Source organism: Capra hircus, chromosome 21 (genome assembly GCF_001704415.2).
Source record: "Capra hircus breed San Clemente chromosome 21, ASM170441v1, whole genome shotgun sequence".
NCBI lineage: Eukaryota > Metazoa > Chordata > Mammalia > Artiodactyla > Bovidae > Capra > Capra hircus.
The window spans coordinates 60,711,113-60,730,036 of NC_030828.1; the positions used below are offsets into that span (position 1 = coordinate 60,711,113).

The following is an 18,924-nucleotide window of genomic DNA, read 5'->3' on the forward strand; positions in this document are numbered from 1 at the left end:
GATATTGTCATCTATTTAAATTTGTATTACTAGAACTTTGAAGGGTTTTTGTGTGTGTGTGTGCGTGTTTTGATGCTTGTTTAATTTTTCTTTTAAAACTTAGGTTATCCTTCAAAACCTGTGCCAAAAAGTACATGTAAGGTGGTCTGTTGACTAATTATCTTTACTGAATTCTCTTGAAACAAATTATTTTAGGTTATTAAAAATAACTTGAAACATAGAAATGAGGATGTAGCAACAAAAAGAGGAAATTAGATAATTTCAGCTGTGAGTCCTGGGAAAATTTGAAAACATGACAACAAGCAGCTGATTTTACCTATACCAAATTCACTTATGTTTTAACTTTTCTCAAAAATTTTTCCTCTTAAAAAATTTGTAATTGTTATCATTAGACTGAGTATTCCCAGGTTTGAATTTTTCTTTTACTATATTGTATGAAATACCCCAAAGACTAGCTGTTCAACTGAATTGAAATGCTTTTTTCTTGTCAAAGTTGGTTAAGCTTATTCAAGTGTATCCTGAACGTGTTTTGTTTGTATAGGATTCTAAGTCATCTGTGGTCTACCTGCCTACCTTTCTTGGAAGGGAGGAAACCAGGAAGGAAATTTTCACTTGTCTTAGAAAGCTTGTGGAAAAGGGATAACATTGCCTTGTGGAATTTTACAGTCTTAAGAAAATACTTTTCATGTTCTACCCTTAAAGATACTAAAGCTGACATAAGTAACCAGCAGTAAAGTAAATCACTGTTGACATAGGAAGTGTGAAGACTTCCTTCAGATCTTCAGTTTCCTTAGGAAACAAGGAAGGAAAGGTATTAGGGGAGAAAAACTAAATGTTCTCAGGAATAAGACTAATAATTTATCATTTCAAGGAGTCTGTATATATAGAATAATTTAGCCTCAGAATGTGTTAAAAGCTTTAAGAACAATGAACTCTATAAACCTGAGTTACTTAAAGATGGAATCTCAAAGATTTTTGCCAAAGAGATAAATTAGATTTTCGGTATAATGTCTTGAGTTGTTACCTACCCAGGGAAAATGTTCATGTGATGAAATGGCCAGGAAACCTACCTAAAAAGATGCTTTTGGGGGGATAAATAGTTGTGAGGTAATAACTAAATTAAGTGTTTTTAAAGAGGTTTTAATTTATTTGTGGTAGATTTTTATTAGGTTTTTCTTTTAATTGAAAACTGATAATCTTTAAATTTGGGGAAAAGTTAATCATTATTGCATTGGCTTCAAAGCCTTGTGAAGCCATTTTAGTACCTTAAGCACAATCATAACATTGTGAAATAGAGGATAGTATTTTTTTGAAGCAGCAACAAAATTAAATATAGTCTAGATTTAGACCTATTTTTAGTCTCTGTGCTCTGATAGGAAACTTATTAATGGCAGGTTATTTCTATTAAACATAATTACTGTTTTATATCTCCCACTTCATATTTGGTTAAATGTAGCTGAATCAAGAATGTTTAATGTCAGCATACATACTTGTTGGTTGTTTAACACTTTCAACTATATTTAAACAGATGCCTTTATTGTAAACAATGTGCAGAGTAGACCCCTCCCCTGCCCTGGCCCCTTGGATTTCAGTAAGAACCAAAGTTGAACTCTCTAAGCTTTAGAACTTTAAACTTTGAATTAATTGCCAACGAGATTATGTTCAAGTGAACTTTATATTTTGCCATAAATAGAGAACACTGTGTATCATTTAAGCTTTTGTTAAAGACTCAGATGGTCATTAAGAGCATCTATTTCACTAGTGTGGTGCTAGAGTGTTTTGGAGATCTGAGTTTTGTCCTAATAGGTGAACCCAGACAACTTTGTCTTCTTGAGTTTTTGTGTGCATGCCTGCTTTTTATACTTTGTCTTCTCCTGTTACAAGTTGTTATACTTTCATTTTTTTCTCCATACCCCCTGCCTCCCAGACCTGCCCGCACCCCCTGCCCCCCCCCCCCCCCCCCCCGCCTGCCCTTTAAAGATTGTTGTCCATTTTCAAACTCCCAGGAAATTGGAACTCAGGTTACTGAGCTTATTAGGGTTTTGATTGATTTACAAGAGCATTTAGGGCCCTAAGAGAGTTTTCTGTATATGTCAAATGCATGAGCCTTTAGTGCTTTTATGTGACTTCTGACTTCTTTTTATTTGGGCTATCTGTCATGTTCCATATATTTGGTTTGCTCTAAATAATTGCTGAACAAATTAAACTGGTGAAGGAAGGGAAGTATTGGTCTATGGAGTTGGACTGCATATTTACTTTTCTCTCTGCATGTGTTCATATTTATGTGTATTATCTCTGTTAACCTTAAGTTTATACATGAAGTTTATTTAAAATTGTGGTCATACTCTGACTTTTCCAACTAGTATCTGGATTCAGTAATGATGTCAGTTTGCTTTCTGAGGTAAAGTTTCTGGTGAGAAGTTTGACTTCTGTCACCTCTAAAATGGGTTTTGTAGAAAAGTATATTGGATTGAATTTTTTTTTTTTCAGTCTTATGAAGTTGAGTTACACTTTAGTTTTAAAAAGTTTGTTTCAAAAACATTTAAAGATAGATACTAGGTCATGATTGTGTTTTCTGAATTGAAAACTTGATTTTGTGCTAATTTGAATGGAATTGAATTCCACATAGAAATCACATTACTTTGTTAATCTCATGTTAAAGATGTCTGCTTCTTTGTTATTGAAATTCAGTGTTTGAAAAAAATCATGAGGCCTTACTTAAGTATTCAGTTTAATTTTTCCTGCCTTTTAATTTGAATTAAAAAGCATAATGTATTGGATACTATTTTTGAAATTACTGATATAATATGTGTATATTTAGTGATCCTGCTTTTGTGGCTAAAGCCTTGGTGCTTTATTTCCATCAAAGCAATTTTGCCTTTAGTGGGTTATATTTTAGTGAGGTGGCTCTTTAAAGATAAGGCACTCCACTAGAATCATTGAACCAAATTATCAGTGATGTTTAGTCAACGTTTTTGAATTAAGCTGCTTTGGGGGTAATTTTTCGTAAAATTACTTTCTTTTACAGAAGAATTAAACTTGCCTAGTAGTCGCTAAACTTGTGGAATTTAGTCTTTATGATTTTACGTGCAAACTGAAATTGCAGTTCTCTCTTGCTAAATTGATCTGTAACTGTCACGAAGCTTATTACATTATGGTGTTAATATCCAGCACAAAGCACTTAAATGAAATAAATAGCATGTTGTCTTTATCTTCAAAGGCATTATATTGTACTTCTAGCAAGTGCACCAACTGAAAAACAGCGCCTAGAATGGTGAGTATCAGATTAGACTTTACAAAACAAAAACAGTGCTTCAAAACGAATCAGATAGCCCCAGAACACAGTAGGAGACGGAAGTCCTTAAAACATCGTTTGACTTTGTTCATAAATGCAGCTTTACTACTTAAATGGAAGTTTTAATGGAAGTATAGAAATTCGGAGATCCATATACAACTTTTTTTTTGTCTTATAGAGATCCATGTATTATTTCTTAACTGTATTTAAAGTGCTTTCTTCTAGTTTACTGATTTTTTTGTCTGTGAATATTTCTGGGGATGTCTTTTGTAACTTTCCTAGTTTGAAATGTGACTAGATTTGCTTCTCCCTGTGGTTTTTACTTCATGATTTTTTAGCTAGAACATAAGGTTTTAATTTTATCTATGGGAATTGAGACAGTTGAACTGCCCTTGTGTATTTAAGTTATCTTCATATTATAGCTTTATACAAACTTACTTGATTTTGTGCATTTTGTTTTATTTTTTAATTAAAAAATAATTTTCATTAATAATGAGTGACATTTGTTCAGGGTGGGCTTGGTGGAATCAAAAATCCGAATCCTGGTTGGAAGTTTGGAGAAGAATGAGTTTATTACACTGGCTCATGTGAATCCCCAGTCATTTCCAGCACCCAAAGAAAATCCTGACAAGTAAGCAATCCTCTAAAATCTAGATTCCCCATCTTTTCAGCTTTTGCTCATGGAAGTTTTATAGGCAGTTTTTAATAATTTGAGTCACTATTCTTTTGAGCACATCAGGGTCAGACCAGTGAGTTCAAATTCTTCACTTTAGCAATATATTTTCTCCCCTTTTTATAGAGTGGTTTTTAGAATAGTTGCTATATCAAACATCAATCTTTGCTTTTTGATTTTTTTTTACAAAGTGAAAATGCTTTGGTTTGACCTTGCAAAAATTTGCTTTGTTGTGGATTCTGGGACATTAAAAACATAAGTTACTAAAAGCTACCTCTCTTTTAAGGATCTTTTATAGGTTAATTTCCAGTTTGATTGTTGCTGTTTTATGAAGTATATGAAATTCTACTTTGCCTATAACCACTTTATTTGGTGGGCAAGGGGAGTTTTAATAGTTTTTTTTTTCAAAGATTGAAAATTGGTAAATAGATCACTTAAGTTGGTGGTGTAATAGAATAGCTGTTACTGTTTTTACAGATTAATTTCTTTTGCATTCATGTAAAAGAGTTGCCATTTGAGTTTTTCATATTTTTTCTGTTGATGCAATCTTAGTCATTAAAAGACCTATCCATTCAATAGATGTATCATTAAATGTTCAAAAGTAGCTGAATCAACCATTATTTTTGTTACTGCTGTGGTCAGACTTCATGCTACCTTTTCAGTAGAGTTTTAAAAGTTTAAGGAATTATATATTAAGGTCTAGTTAAATTTTTATATCTAGACTAGTTTTGTTTCAGATTTTTCTAAATTGTTAATTTATGTAACTTTCTTGATCATTGTAACATTTGTAACTTTCTTGATCATATGTAACATTTCTTTGATCATTAAAAACACTGGCTATTAGTACATAGATAATGAAGAGGATATTTGTCGTAGGACTCCAGTTTTTTATAAAGCAGTAGAAATACAGAGGGCAGATATAGAGGAGACAGTTGAGTTTTGATGGAGTTTGGTTTATAACTGAGTTTGCTTGTGTATTTGTATTCTGAGTTTTTCCATGTACATCAGATTGTGAAGCATATTGATAACTGTTTTCATGAAATCCTGATAAATTATTGTGATACTCTTTATTTTACAGGGAAGAATTTCGCACAATGTGGGTGATTGGGTTAGTGTTTAAAAAAACAGAAAACTCTGAAAATCTGAGTGTTGATCTCACCTATGATATTCAGTCTTTCACAGATACAGGTATATTTCTCCTTGGATAATCAAAACATGTACTTGCATATTTGAATCGTCTTCATTTATACCATAGTAGAATTTGTAATAACTTGGGAATTTGCAATTACTTGGGACTATTTTACAGTGATCATCAAAATAACCTTAATATTTTTGGATTAGGTATTAGTTTCAGTAATGTCTAATACGTTAAATAATTTTTTCCTTTTGTGGTATACCTAAAATTAAACAGTTGAATCACTTTAAGTTGCCTATGATTACTTTATGAAATTAGAAATAGCCTGGATATTTGATTCTCTTAAAAGACTTGAGTCTGTGTCTGATTGCCTTAATAGTCTTGAACCTTAGAAAATTTTGAAGCTAAACTTTGATGAAATGAGGTTATTTATCCTGTGAATTATAGACTCAAGGTTTAATGCATGAATGTGCTTAGTCGCTCTGTTGTGTCCGACTCTGCGGCCCCATGGACTGTAGCCCTCTAGGCTCTGCCCATGAGGATTCTCTAGGCAGGAATACTGGAGTGGTTGCCATTTCCTTCTCCAGTTCATGAATAGGGAATACGATATGAGTTACATTTTGGATTGACCTGAGATAGAAGGTGGTATGGTTTAACTAAAACCTTACTACTAGAAGTAGTTGGCAGAAGCTAAGGTTCTACAGAAGTAACAAATCATGTAGAGATACTTGGACTAGAAAATTTTTTGTGCATTATACCTTGTTGAACTGCTTATCATAGTTTGTACTCATGAGCCATCAAGATTTTATAGCATATTGGGGAAAGAAATATTTGGTTGTCCTGTATCTTGAAACGTTTTAATGGAATACTTTGGGATTTTCTAACAAAACAAATGTAACATGTTGAAAACTTAAGTTCTTGCCCTTGTCTCCTTTAGTGTTAAATCTTTTTAATCTCAGGTGGGAAATGAGATCTGGCAGCTGTGAATTTACAGTTGTTCAAGTTAGAAATCTTGCAGTCTTTGAATCCTGTTTCCCCCCATACTTGGTATTAACCTATTAAAAAAAAAATCTTGTCCCTATTTTCAGAGTACATTGAGATTCTTGCTACTATTTGCTATTTCTGCTGCTTTTACCCAAGCCTCTTACCACTGGTCTTTTGGAGTACTGCCATTTTTGTACTTTTCTTATTCTGCCCTTCATCTGTTCTCAGTCAGCATCCAGATGATACTAAGCTAAATTGTGTCTCACCTACTAAAAGCATACCCTTCTCACTCTGAATCAGTCCATATCCTTACTGTGGTTTGCAAGCCTTTATGTGACCTAGTCTTCTCATTATGACTCTGATGTCATTTATTTGTAATTGTGTACATATATATATATATATAAAATTTCTTTATATATGTATATAAAACTTGTAATAAGTTCAGAATCCTTTATCCCTGTGTCTTGAGGTCAGGAAAGTAATAAAGTAATATTTCCAGTGGGGAGCAACGTTCTATAGTCAAAGACGGTAATATTTCTATACAATATTTACATACAGTATAGGTACAAATAGTTCAGCTCAGAATTTGTCTTTGGGGATTTTAGGATTACAGATAAGGGCCTACGGATCTTCTACTTTTCCTTCTCCCCATGGCCTTTTTGTCATTCCTCAGACATCCCAAGCATGCTCAGGACCTTTTGTTCTTGGTGTTTGCTCATCCTAGAAAGGATCCCACAAGGTAACTCTGAGCTTATTTACCAGCTTTCATGTAGTCTCCACTCGCATGTAATCTCTCCCTGCTAAGCTTCCTGTTTTCTTCCCCTACTCAGTTTTTTCCTCCATAGCACTTATCACCCATCTGATATGAAATATACATTGCATTTTATTCTGTTTGTTTCTCCACTAGAATGAAGTTTGAGGTTTTTTTGGTTTCTTATTTCCTGCTATACTCCCCATATCAAGAACATGTGATATTTTCCATTTGGATACCTTCTGACTTTTGATTTATTGCAGTTGTTACATACTTGGTCTAGAATTTTAAATTATATTGCTAGCATAAATAGAATCCCAGGGACGGGGGAGCCTGGTGGGCTGTCGTCTCTGGGGTTGCACAGAGTCGGACAAGACTAAAGTGACTTAGCAGCAGCAGCAGCAGCATAAATAAGTATGAATTTAAGAAACCTCTTTTCTCCAATTCTGTCACTCCTTGAGGAGTTAACTCTTTTATTACTCTAAGAGTTATTACACTGGAAGAATTAATATATTCTGTTTTTATTCATTATGTATACCTTGTGGTGAAAGACATTTATTAGAGTTTGCTCAGGCAGTGAATTATGTCAGATCAGAGATGACATTTTGACCAGATAATTTTACTGATAGGCAGTATTAACGAAGAACGGGTTCCTACTTTAGAATAGCTTCTCATGAATGAGTTTAACTGCCTTTATTAGCATGTTTCTTTTGCTTGTAACAATTTCCTTATTTGTATAGTTTATAGGCAAGCAATAAACAGCAAGATGTTTGAGGTGGACATGAAAATTGCTGCAATGCATGTAAAAAGAAAGCAACTCCATCAACTACTACCTAGTCACGTGCTTCAGAAAAAGAAAAAGGTAAATTTAGAAAGTACTTAAAAAGCATTACTAATCAATGTTTTATGTATCCAGCCTATCAGTATTTCAGAATTTAGGCTCAGTCGATAAGTTGTATTTGAAATACAGATCACAGCATTTTGAAAATCTCTTACATGGGGAAATTCCATTATGTGAAACTTTGCTCCTAATCAGTTACTTACACACACTTCTTTCAGACTTCAGATAAGTTGAAGTACCTCACAGCATTATTTTATGTATATATTTTTGTTCTCTTTTCAGAAATCTCTTCTTACCAGTTCAACATCACACATTAGTATGTGCTTTCCTTTGAAAAGCAAAGAAAGTTAAATTACGTAATATGTAGATCAAGTAAAATTATATGACTTTTTAAATGAAAATGATTTTATTTTATAAGAATTGCATGTGTATATTATTTTAAAATTAGAAGTTACTATAAGCTGACTGGCAGTGGTGACCAGAGGTAATGTTTTGTATTATGTTCTTCTGTTGTTGATGCTTCCTGTTGGATAACTTTTGTTAGCCACGTTTTTCTTATTTGTACTTATTATAGTGTACTTATTAAAATTTTAGTGCAGAAATAACATTTTTACTTTAAGTGGTTTCCAAAGTGTTTTGTTTTTAAAACGAAATACAGCAGTGAAAATACGTGAGCTCGAGGTACATATGTTGGGTTAAAAGTACAGATAGTTAAAAGTACAGATATTCATAGGTTTGTAATATATTTTTTTAAATAGAATACAAAATAAAAGTATGTATTACAGGATAAGGACTATTACCTTCTGGATGATGGTTTATTATCTGGGCCTGGGATTGGGAAGAAAGGGAAGAAGTTAACACACAGTTCAAGTTCACGCTCCACTGCCTCCTAGCTGTGACACTTGGGCAAATTGTATTATAAATATCATGTTCTTGATTTGCCTTAGAATTGTGGTACTTTTGCCTACCTTATTATGTATTTTGTGAGGATAAAATATACCTAAATCTGTGAAATTAGTGCCTGGCACATACTGAATCCCCAGGTTTGTTTCTGTTACCACCACCATCATTATTATTCGTAACATAGAGGTACTATTTTTTTAGGTGTAAAATACATAAAAGTATGTTTCATTTTTAAAAATAGCATTACATTAAAGCCTTCATACACGCTTATTTGTTACTCCTCATGAATTATCAAATTAATCTAGAAAGTGACAAAATATATTTCCTATTATTGAGCTTATTATTTTTTGCCATAAAGTTAACAGAATTTATCATTAAATTATTTTATTTTTAAAATAAAAGTTTGTCCTCTGTACCTTGGTGTCACATTATTAATGGGTTTAAGCAACTATACTTGCATGTGTGTTTACGGCATACAAAAATATATAACCATTTTATGTGTTTTTAGAAGTGAATGTGCATAATTAGATTATGTTCTTCCATGCTTAGCCATTTTAGTGAAATAGAAATATTTATAAAGGAAGTAATTAGGTTTTCCTGAACCTTTAATTCAGATTAAAAACTGAATTAAAACCTTTAATTCAGATTAAAGACTGAATTAAAACCTTTAATTCAGATTAAAGACTTCTAAAACTCCTGTTTACATGGCAGTGTTATATTTGGAACAACTAGCTTGTAATTAAAGTAAATTAATTTTTCATTCTGTTACTTAAGGTAGTATCTAGATAAAATCTTCTCGGTTATAAAATGTATCATTAGTGAGCAGACATTTATTTAGTCCAAAAATTGTATCAAATAGAGTTTAACCACAGTATCACTGCCGATTTCACCTGTCTCAACATTTTAGTGTATATCTATTTAGACTCTTAGTGCATGTATGTAACCCCAGATCATGTGGTATTTTTTAAGAGGTTTTTAATGATACTTGCTCTTTTGTGACCTGCTTTTTTGAGGTGCTTTCAACTTTGTGACCATTTAGCCAGATTATATTACAAATACTAAGTGTCTGGTTGGTATTTCTTTGTATGGCTATAGTATGATTAAATCTCATCTTCCCCATTTGGTCAGTATTGATTTATATACACAAGTGGTATCTCTGAGGCATTCACTCAAAGATTAGGTTATCTTGTCATTTGGGAAGTGGAGTAGGTATACATGCCTTGTACACACACGCAGGCATACACATACATATGGGGTATGAGTTTTTTTTAATAATGCAAATTACTTCCATTAAAATGTTTCTGTAGGTGAGTGAACACAAACTAAAAGTGTTCTGAAAAAAATGAAGAAGTCAATTTGATGTTATAATAGTGCTGATTGCAGAAACAGAAACTTTAAGTTAATTTAAAATCAGCTTTTATCCCAGAGCACTGTTTATAGTTTTTTAGCTTTTGGTTTTCCTGCAATGAGTAACTTGTTTTGAATGCTTTGTTAAGAGTCAGGACCAACATTTGGATTTATATGTGGTCATTAAGTTTTCAGGAAATTATTTTTGGTTTTATTTTAACAGGATAGTTTATACTATTAAATATACCATGTTAAAATCCTAAGCTGCAGATAGAGCTTTGGCAATCTCTTGCTTTTCAGAGAGGCTCATACAAATAACTAGGAATAGGCACTGAATTATACTACTTGATGATTTTTTTTTTAAATCAACACATTTTTTATCTTTGTTGTAGAACAATTTGAACTCTACAAACGAAAAATTACTTCTAATCCCACTAGCCAGAGATACTCATTGTTGCTATCATCTTTTACTGTTGAAGTGTGTGTGTGTTTATAGTCCTCTGACTTAAGTTACGTGCATCTTATTTAAAGTGCTTTTTAAGGGTGTGTCTTACATGGTGTGTATGTTTAATATGTCATTCCTCCCCCACCCCCCACCCCCCGAGGAACTGTAGTTAAATTGAGGACCCCAAGAAGTCAGAAAGTATGTGTCCCAAATCTGCCTTTTATATTTTGGCATGACACTTCTGGTTATCCTAACCTTACTGATTTGTGCTTTTCAGTAGAAGTCATTTTAAAGGATGTTCATGTTTCAGAGATCTGGATAACATAAAGGTATAATTGACTAAATACTGTATTAATTGCAGCATTCAACAGAAGGCGTCAAGTTGACACCTCTGAATGACAGCAGCCTCGACTTGTCTATGGACAGTGACAACAGCATGTCTGTGCCTTCACCTACTAGTGCTATGAAGACCAGTCCGTTGAACAGTTCTGGCAGCTCTCAGGGGTAAGGACAAAGGGAAGGGAAGTGGAGTGGCTGTTTGAATAACCAATTTCTTAAGTTGAAATACCTACTGCCTGTGGTGAACTACATGGTGTGCTAAGGAGAACCACAAAGAGGGACGCAACCGCATTTCTGTCCTGGAGATGCTTAATCACCTACATAGCAGGGGGTAAATATCTGAAAATACTGGCGATCTTCCAGAGAAGATTTATGTGGGCTTTTTTTAGTGGAAATTTCTTTTGAAGAATTGTCTCTTCAAGAGCATGTAAAGCAGCTTCCCTGATAGCTCAGTTGGTAAAGAATCCCCCTGCAATGCAGGAGACCCTGGTTCAATTCCTGGATTGGGAAGATCCCCTTGGAAAAGGGAACGGCTGCCCACTCCAGTATTTTTGGGCTTCCCTCTAGGTTCAGCTGGTAAAGAATCCGCCTGCAACGCGGGAGACCTGGGTTCGATCCCTGGGTTGGGAAGATCCCCTTGGAGAAGGGAATGGCTGCCCACTCCAGTATTCAGGCCTGGAGAATTCCAGGGGCTGTATAGTCCATGGGGTTGCAAAGAGTCAGGCATGGCTGAGCATCACAAAGCAGCAAAACATTTTTATCTTGAAGAAAAAACATGGCTGTGGTGGCAAAAATTAGAACGAAAAAGCCATATTTATGTTTTAACTTCTGTAAATCTTCATAGTGTATCATCGCTGATTTTTTTTTAATGGATATACTACTGTATTTTCAAAGGGAGCTGTTTATTGTAGATTTGGGGGGCGCTGCTGGTATTTTAAATTGTGATGGTTACATTGATCGTTTGTTTAGTGAGTTGGTACTTAAACCAGGAACACTTTCCTAAATGCATGTTATATATATATTTTTTTGAAAAGAGCAGTTTTAAAAATTGAGTTGTTAAGGTATATTGTGAAATAATAGCCAGCGGCAGAGATGCAGGTTGGGATGAATCTTTGGATTAGCATGAAGCAGAAAATGCCAAGGTGCACTAGATGACGGGGATTTAGTTTTCTTCTCTTTGGCTTTGAATATGTGATATGTTTTTAGGCCATTCATACATAATCTGAAGTCTTTGGGCATCGGCCTGGTCCTTAAATCTTGCAGTTTTAAAGCAGTTCTGCATTTGTATAGCAGTAACTTCCAGATTTGTATTTTTAATGGTTTCATCTGGTTTTTTTTTGTTGTTTTTTGAGTGAAGAAGCAAAAATTTTAATAAGAATTTTGGAAGTTGTATAAAAACCTTTGTGTACTTTGAGTTTTTTCACATGTATGTAAAATAGGTCTTTGCTCAACCATTTACTATATATTCTCCTTTGCTATTTTATTTGTTATTTCAGGTTTTCTCTTGTATCTGTGGTGGTTCTCTTTTATTCTTTTCTGTTTAATCATTAGATGCTTGTGCCTTTTCAGGGCTCTCTTTTAGTCCTTTATGCCTTCTCTGTATTCGCTTTGAGGGTGTGGCATCACCCACTCCCTTGACCTCATGTCCTCCCATGTACCAGTGAGCTCAGAACTTTAATAAGCTGACTGCTCTCGCTGCTTATGCGTGTCTTGTAAGCATCAGAAATCCAGGTCCTCTAGTTTTGCCCACCTTGACATGGTGTTCAGCAGTTGGAGAGTGTAAGTTATAGTGGAGGGAGAGTGAGTAACAGGAGATACAGGGTTTACTTGAGAGAGAAAAGTTAGAGATAGGAGAGTGAAGGAGGGGTGATTTGAGTTTCCTGAGACAAAGGGTGAGTGGGATCCAGAACACTGAAGGAGAGATTGGGTTTTGAGATCATTTGTTGTTTTATCTGGGCCACTGGATGGCCTTTTAGGATTTCATGAACCCTTAGGTTTTGCACGTCGAATCTTATTTCTCAGACCATTTTCTTGTTTTACAGCTTTTGATGGTATTTTTTTATACCCCAAATCATTTAAGTCAGTTACCCTAAATCAAACAAGAACAGATCTTTTTTTTAGCTCTTGTAATATGGTAGTCATTGGCTATATGTGCCAGTTTAATTAATGATAAATGAAATCAAACATTCTGTTTCCCATTAGCTGTATTTCACGTGCAGAGTAGCTACCTGTGTATAGTGGTTACCATACTGGTTAGGGTAGATATAGATCATAGCTACAAAAATTCTGTTGAGCAGCACTGTTTTAAAATGTTTCTGTGCTTTTGATTGTTGATTATATTTTGTTAGTTACTGATGTATACATATGTATGAGAAATAAAACGAAAGAATCAATCATTTACTTTAAAAATAACTTCACATATTAGATTTTGTTACTGAGTTTTATTTATCTCTTTGCTCTTTTTCACTTTTTAATTTTTGTTCCCCATTTTTAGCAGAAACAGTCCTGCTCCAGCTGTAACAGCAGCATCTGTGACCAACATACAGGCTACTGAAGTTTCTGTGCCACAAGTAAATTCCAGTGAAAGCTCAGGGGGTAAGGAGATGCCAGATAAGGAAATACTTACATTATATTTGGTTTTAGCCTTCATTTTGAAAAATGGCTTTGTTTGTTATGTAGTTTGAATTTAGTTTTTTAATACCATTGTTTTTATTTCCCTGTAGAGTTAAAAAACTTGTAACTTGGTGTTCTGTAATTTAGCGCTTATCTATTTATATACTTACTACTTAGGTACATCGAGTGAAAGCATTCCTCAAACTGCCGCACAACCAGCCATTTCATCACCACCAAAGCCTACGGTCTCCAGAGTTGTTTCCTCAACACGTCTGGTAAACCCACCACCGAGACCTTCAGGAAATGCAGCAGCAAAGATACCTAATCCTATAGTAGGAGTCAAGAGGACATCCTCACCTCATAAAGAAGAGAGCCCCAAGAAAACCAAAACAGAAGAGGTATCTATATTTAGTCAGTCTTGAGAATAACCACCTGGCCCGTTTTGATATCCAGTGGAAGAAAACGTTGTGAGCCCAAATTGAGAAGCAGCAAGGAGGACAGCTCTTAGATCGTTTTAGATAGTGCTTCAGTGCTGCGGTTTGCTCTTTTACCCTTTGCCGCTCTTTTCAGTAGCTCACTCTTTCATACAGCTGTGTTTCTTGTTTAAGTTTCTGTGCCATGTCTAGGCTGTAACACGCCTTAGCATGGGTTTGCATGTCATCTTCACGTATTGCTCTCTCATAGTTGCGTCTTTCACATGTGTCAGTTCTTCAGTAGTCCCTTTGCAGACAGTTTTCTGCTTCTGTACTCTGTATTCCAGGTGGAGTTTTGGAGCTTCTGCACTGTACTTGGTATCAAACGGTCACTGAGAGGTTCTCAGGGAATTCTTACTGAATGCCTGGCCATAAGTTGCCACATCAGATTAGTTTGGTACCTTGAATGATTGTGATTATATCCTCCAGCCCTTTAGGAAATTTTCTAATAGTACTTCCACTTTTCACAGTGGTTGGTTTACCTCGTCAAAGTCTCAGTTTTAGGAAAACTGTTAAAAGTGTACATTGATTTTGGTGTTTATCTTAAAATAGAAGTAGCCTTGTAACACACTTGCATTGTTCCCTGGAATCACTCTTACTGTGTTTTCCTGTTAAATGAGGCATTCACCATTGTCCCAGAGATGACAGCCCAAGACAACAATTTTGTGAAGTTTTTTGGCTGATAACTTGGTATTTACGAACCTCCTCGTTAACGTGAAAGTTTCTTTAGAATGGTGGCAAGAAAGGAGGGGTCTTATATAGTGATTTGATTTTTAATGGTGAAAGATTATTGTCTCTAAAAGTGTTATTCCAAGCTTAATCTGAACCCTTTTGGTTTAGATTTTTTGGAAACAGTCACTGTTAACTAAATATGAATAATTTAATGAATTTTGTCACTCTGACAATGCTAAATGAGAATGAAAAATGGGTATAGTATATCATGTTTTGTACCATGTATTCTGAAACACATCTGTCTCTGTAATATCTCAAGGCAAGTTGATTTTCAGCCTCAGTTTTTTAGATTTTGTTGATTTGATTTTGCTTTTTAAAATACAGATTTTAGGGCTTCCTCCAAATACACGGAATCAGATTCTCCAAGAATTAGACCTACTAATGTTTTTATTAAAGACCCCCAGTTCTACATGATACTCTTGTGCAGCAACCTAAGAATATAGTTTTGATGTAATACCACTTTCTGTCTAGTGATGCTTGTTTGGAGTTGTCAAAGCATTTCACAATTCATGTTTCTTTTTGCCTGTAAGGTATACGTAAGCATAACTCTAGATACCTATCATTCTGTTGCTTCATGTTAATGGCCTAATTCCTTTCCCTGTGAGAGTTCCAAAATATGTATCAGCACAATACTTAAAATTTCATTTGTGCTTACCTTGGTAGGAAATACTCTTGTTTCATGTCTAGTTCAGAGAGGCAATAAGAATATAGAATTTTTTAACTTCATACAGAAAAATTTAAATATACACACGAGATCATTTAATTTTTAAATAAAAATTCAAATATATACAAGAGTACCTATCATGCAATTTCAAGTGTAGTGAATTCAGCCAGTCCCTGTACCCTTAATTCTTTTTGCTTTCCATTTCTGCTGTATTTGGATTATTTAGATGCAAAATTCAGGCTTCAGTCACATTATTTCATTAGTATTTTTAAAATCATGTATCTAAAAGGTAATAATTACAGGAAAGAAATAAAAGGAAAAAAAGCCCACCTTAAAAAAAATGAGCAATCAGATATCTAGTGAGTACTCAAATGCCCATGATTGTGTCATTGATTTTTTTAGTAGTTTTTGTTTATTAAACTCTATAAGTAAGATCCTTAATTGATTTTTCTTAAGTATCTTTAAAAATACAGGTTCATTGCTGCCCTCTCCTCCATATAATTTTTTGTTCTATGTATTTTCTCACAGTTTGCATCTTACTTAGGACAGCTTCGTGGAGTTGACTAACAGAAGTAGAATTTTAAGATAATGAATGGATCTTAGAATTTTAGGTTTTCTCATAGGCTGATCTCCTTTCCCAAAAGAGGAACTTGAAGTTCAATAACCTTCCCATTTATAAAACTAATGAAAGTCAGAGTAAGGATTAGAACTCAGGCCTAAATGTCATGGTGCTAAGGGTGAAAAAGTCTGTTACAGATGCTTTGATTTTGAAGGTCTCCTACTAGGTGCTTCGTTATTTGTTAATGAGTACTTAGTATTAGAGGTCTGAGTAAACCAGAAACAAACACTGGCCTACTCAGTGATGTACTAACATGTGTACAGATATGTTAGGTATCGTCAGGTAGTTTAGTTTTGCTTTTTGCTTAATTTTTATCATATGCTAAATCTTTTTGGTAGAAATGTAAAATAAATATAGAAAAGGTTTGCCTTATCACCTGAATTCTATGGCTGAATGCTGTTCTGTATGTGTATATATATGTGTGTAGATATGTATATATATAATTTTTAAGTTATGGAAAATTTCAAACATATATGAAATTGTAATGAACAAGTTATGTTTACGTCACTCAAGTGTTAACAGTTAACAACTCCTCAGGGCCAGTCTCGTTTCCTCTACAGATCTACTCTCTTGCCCATTGTTATGAAGCAAATCCCAAGCATGTCGTTTCAATCATAAATATTTGTGTGATTTTATATTGGTAAATATACTGATAACGTTTGTGTATACGTATGTATACATATATATGTATACACCTATCTTATATTTACTGATAGTAATAATAATTCTATAGTGTCACATAGCCAGTCAGTATTGAAATTTGCCCAGTTGTGACTTAAGTTACTATTTTTTAAGTTTGTATGTTTGCAGTGTACAAATAAAAGTCCTTAAGGGAATTGGTTGATACTGGTGTTAAATCTTTTCTGCTCTGTAAGTTAGCTGTGTTTCTTATGTCTTGTTTTAAAGCCACATTTACAAGTAAATTTTAGTTCTGCCTAGTAAGGAGCGCAGAGAAGTTAGGGTCAAAATTGTTTTTCTTAGGAAAGTGATGTTTATTCCAAGTCACTCACTATGGGAATGAGAAAATACAGCCATTTTTGGTTTCTCATTTCTCCTCTTTACCAAAAATAAGTTGTTTGTTTTACATAGAATTATAATAAATTAGGGAGGAAAGAAAGACCTGAGAACATTTTTCAGGCTTCCTCCAGGATGTTAAACACTAAGCCAAGGGGATTCTGTGGTTAAATTAAGTTTGGGAAAATTAAAAAGAGACAGTCTTCCTATAGCTTCTCAGAACCTTTTATGTACTAATATATATGAATCTCCCAAAAAGGAGGTGATAGTATTCCAAGTTCCTATGTTTGATCAATGAGCTATTTTTTTCTCTTCCTTATAAAAAAAGTATTCTATGAACTCCATAGTTTGGGGAATATACTTCTGTCGATGACTGATTAACAATGACAGTGTTCCTCATGTTCTTTTTAAAGCCGAATCTGTTAACATGAAAAAAAAAATTTAAGCAAACCAGCAATCTATTTTAAGGACATACTTGATCTTACAGGTTAATTATTTTATACTTTAAAAATTTTTATAAATCATGGGCAAAAAGCAATCTAAATTTTCGTTTTAGAGAATAAAGCTTTTTTTTTTTAAAAACAGGATGAAACAAGTGAAGATGCTAACTGTCTTGCTTTGAGTGGACATGATAAAACAGAAACAAAGGTATACTAATTTAGCCTCAGAATTCATGTTCAGTTACTAGTCCAGAGATGTGATGGGAACGTCTTCAGAGCACTGCACTGCATTTTGTTCTACAGGTTTTAGGTTGTTTTCAGTATTGTGTTCAGAGATGTGTGTGTTCCTTTTTAATACTCATTTATGGCATTGAAATTGAATTTCTCAAGTATATGAAGTCCTCCTAGAGGTGGGGGTATCTGGTGGGCACTAAATGGAATAGCATAGTGAGATGTTCCTTCCTGTAATGGAATTTGTATTTAAGTAGAGAAGATAAGAGATAGATGTGGTTGATTACATTAAAATGAAAGCAGTTGATGGTGATGAGAGGCAAGACTACAGAAATAATAAAGACATCACAGAAGGGAGAACAGAGTATTTGGAGTGATCCTTGAAGGATTCATAGGGTTTGGGGTAGTGTAAGATGAGAAGGTCATCTCACTCTTGAGGTGAGAGTGTGGTATATTTACAGAGCCAGTTTTTGGCACAGAGCTCTGGCTAGAACCTGGGGTGCCGGGGGCTTGAATCAAGGTAGACGGGATGGGAAAGATTGGTGTAGCCAAGTATTAGATTTTGAATATAATTTTTTTTCAGAAATTGAAGCGTACTGAAGGCTTTTAACTTTATTCTCCTTGTAGAAAAATTGCAAATCTTCCTCCTTACCCGCAAATTATCTAGATCGATAGGTTAGCAAATATTATTTTGGTGTCTATAGGTTTTGTTTGTGCCTACATATACCAGTGCCTTCTGCTTTCAAATCTTTACTCACTCTGTAAAGCAAGAAAAATAGTTATGCCATTGAGTCATCTGTAGATATTACTTATAGCTGCATTGAATGCTATTTTAAGGCTGTTAAACCCTATTTTATTCAACTAGTTGCCTATTAGCAATTATTTCTGTTAAAAAAGGGAAATTGCCCTTTGCTACAGTGTTGACTGTAGCTAAATACCTACCATCCATTTATGTTTATTTTATTAGGATAAATTAATGAAAGAGCAATTACTGGGACAAACAGGTGTTTTTAAAAGTTAATATGTGTTGCTAAGGTATGCTTCAGAGAGACTGCACTCCTCCATTGCTACTACACTATTTACCGTTTTCAGTGTCATAGGAGAAATTTTGTATTTTGTAGTTTTATTATTGTATATATTTTATAGAAATTCACATTTTTGTATGTTTATTTTCACTTAAGTGTACGTATCTCTGTTATTTTTTGTGCACTGCTTTGAAAAAGGCTAGGGCAGTGGAATGACACAGTTCACCCTGTATTTTCTGGTGATTTTCAGAGTAGAATCAGTGCATTGGTTATCTAGAAGGGGAATAGAAACCAAAAGGAAGGAGGACTGTTTTAGAGACATTTTCTTTTAATTAAAGGCCTGAGAACAGTTTTTGTGCTTCTCGGTAATTTAATAATACTGAATTGGTTTTATTTTTTT

At 34.1% G+C, this 18,924-nt stretch overlaps 1 protein-coding gene across 6 annotated transcripts in view; it reads left to right on the forward strand.

The window, feature by feature from the left end:
* The window catches only part of PAPOLA (poly(A) polymerase alpha), a 53,421-nt gene that overhangs the window by 29,879 nt on the left and 4,618 nt on the right, over window positions 1-18,924 (forward strand). For 4 of the 6 annotated variants that reach the window (XM_018066059.1, XM_018066061.1, XM_018066058.1 and 1 more), the window contains exons 13-19: window positions 3,221-3,274; window positions 3,807-3,926; window positions 5,047-5,156; window positions 7,579-7,700; window positions 10,736-10,878; window positions 13,208-13,308; window positions 13,504-13,724. In XM_018066059.1, coding sequence (XP_017921548.1) covers window positions 3,221-3,274; window positions 3,807-3,926; window positions 5,047-5,156; window positions 7,579-7,700; window positions 10,736-10,878; window positions 13,208-13,308; window positions 13,504-13,724 — 871 coding nt within the window. Of the gene's footprint in view, window positions 1-3,220; window positions 3,275-3,806; window positions 3,927-5,046; window positions 5,157-7,578; window positions 7,701-10,735; window positions 10,879-13,207; window positions 13,309-13,503; window positions 13,725-17,413; window positions 17,477-18,924 lie in introns of all 6 variants that reach the window. The other 2 variants (XM_018066057.1, XM_018066055.1) reach the window with 1 other exon arrangement.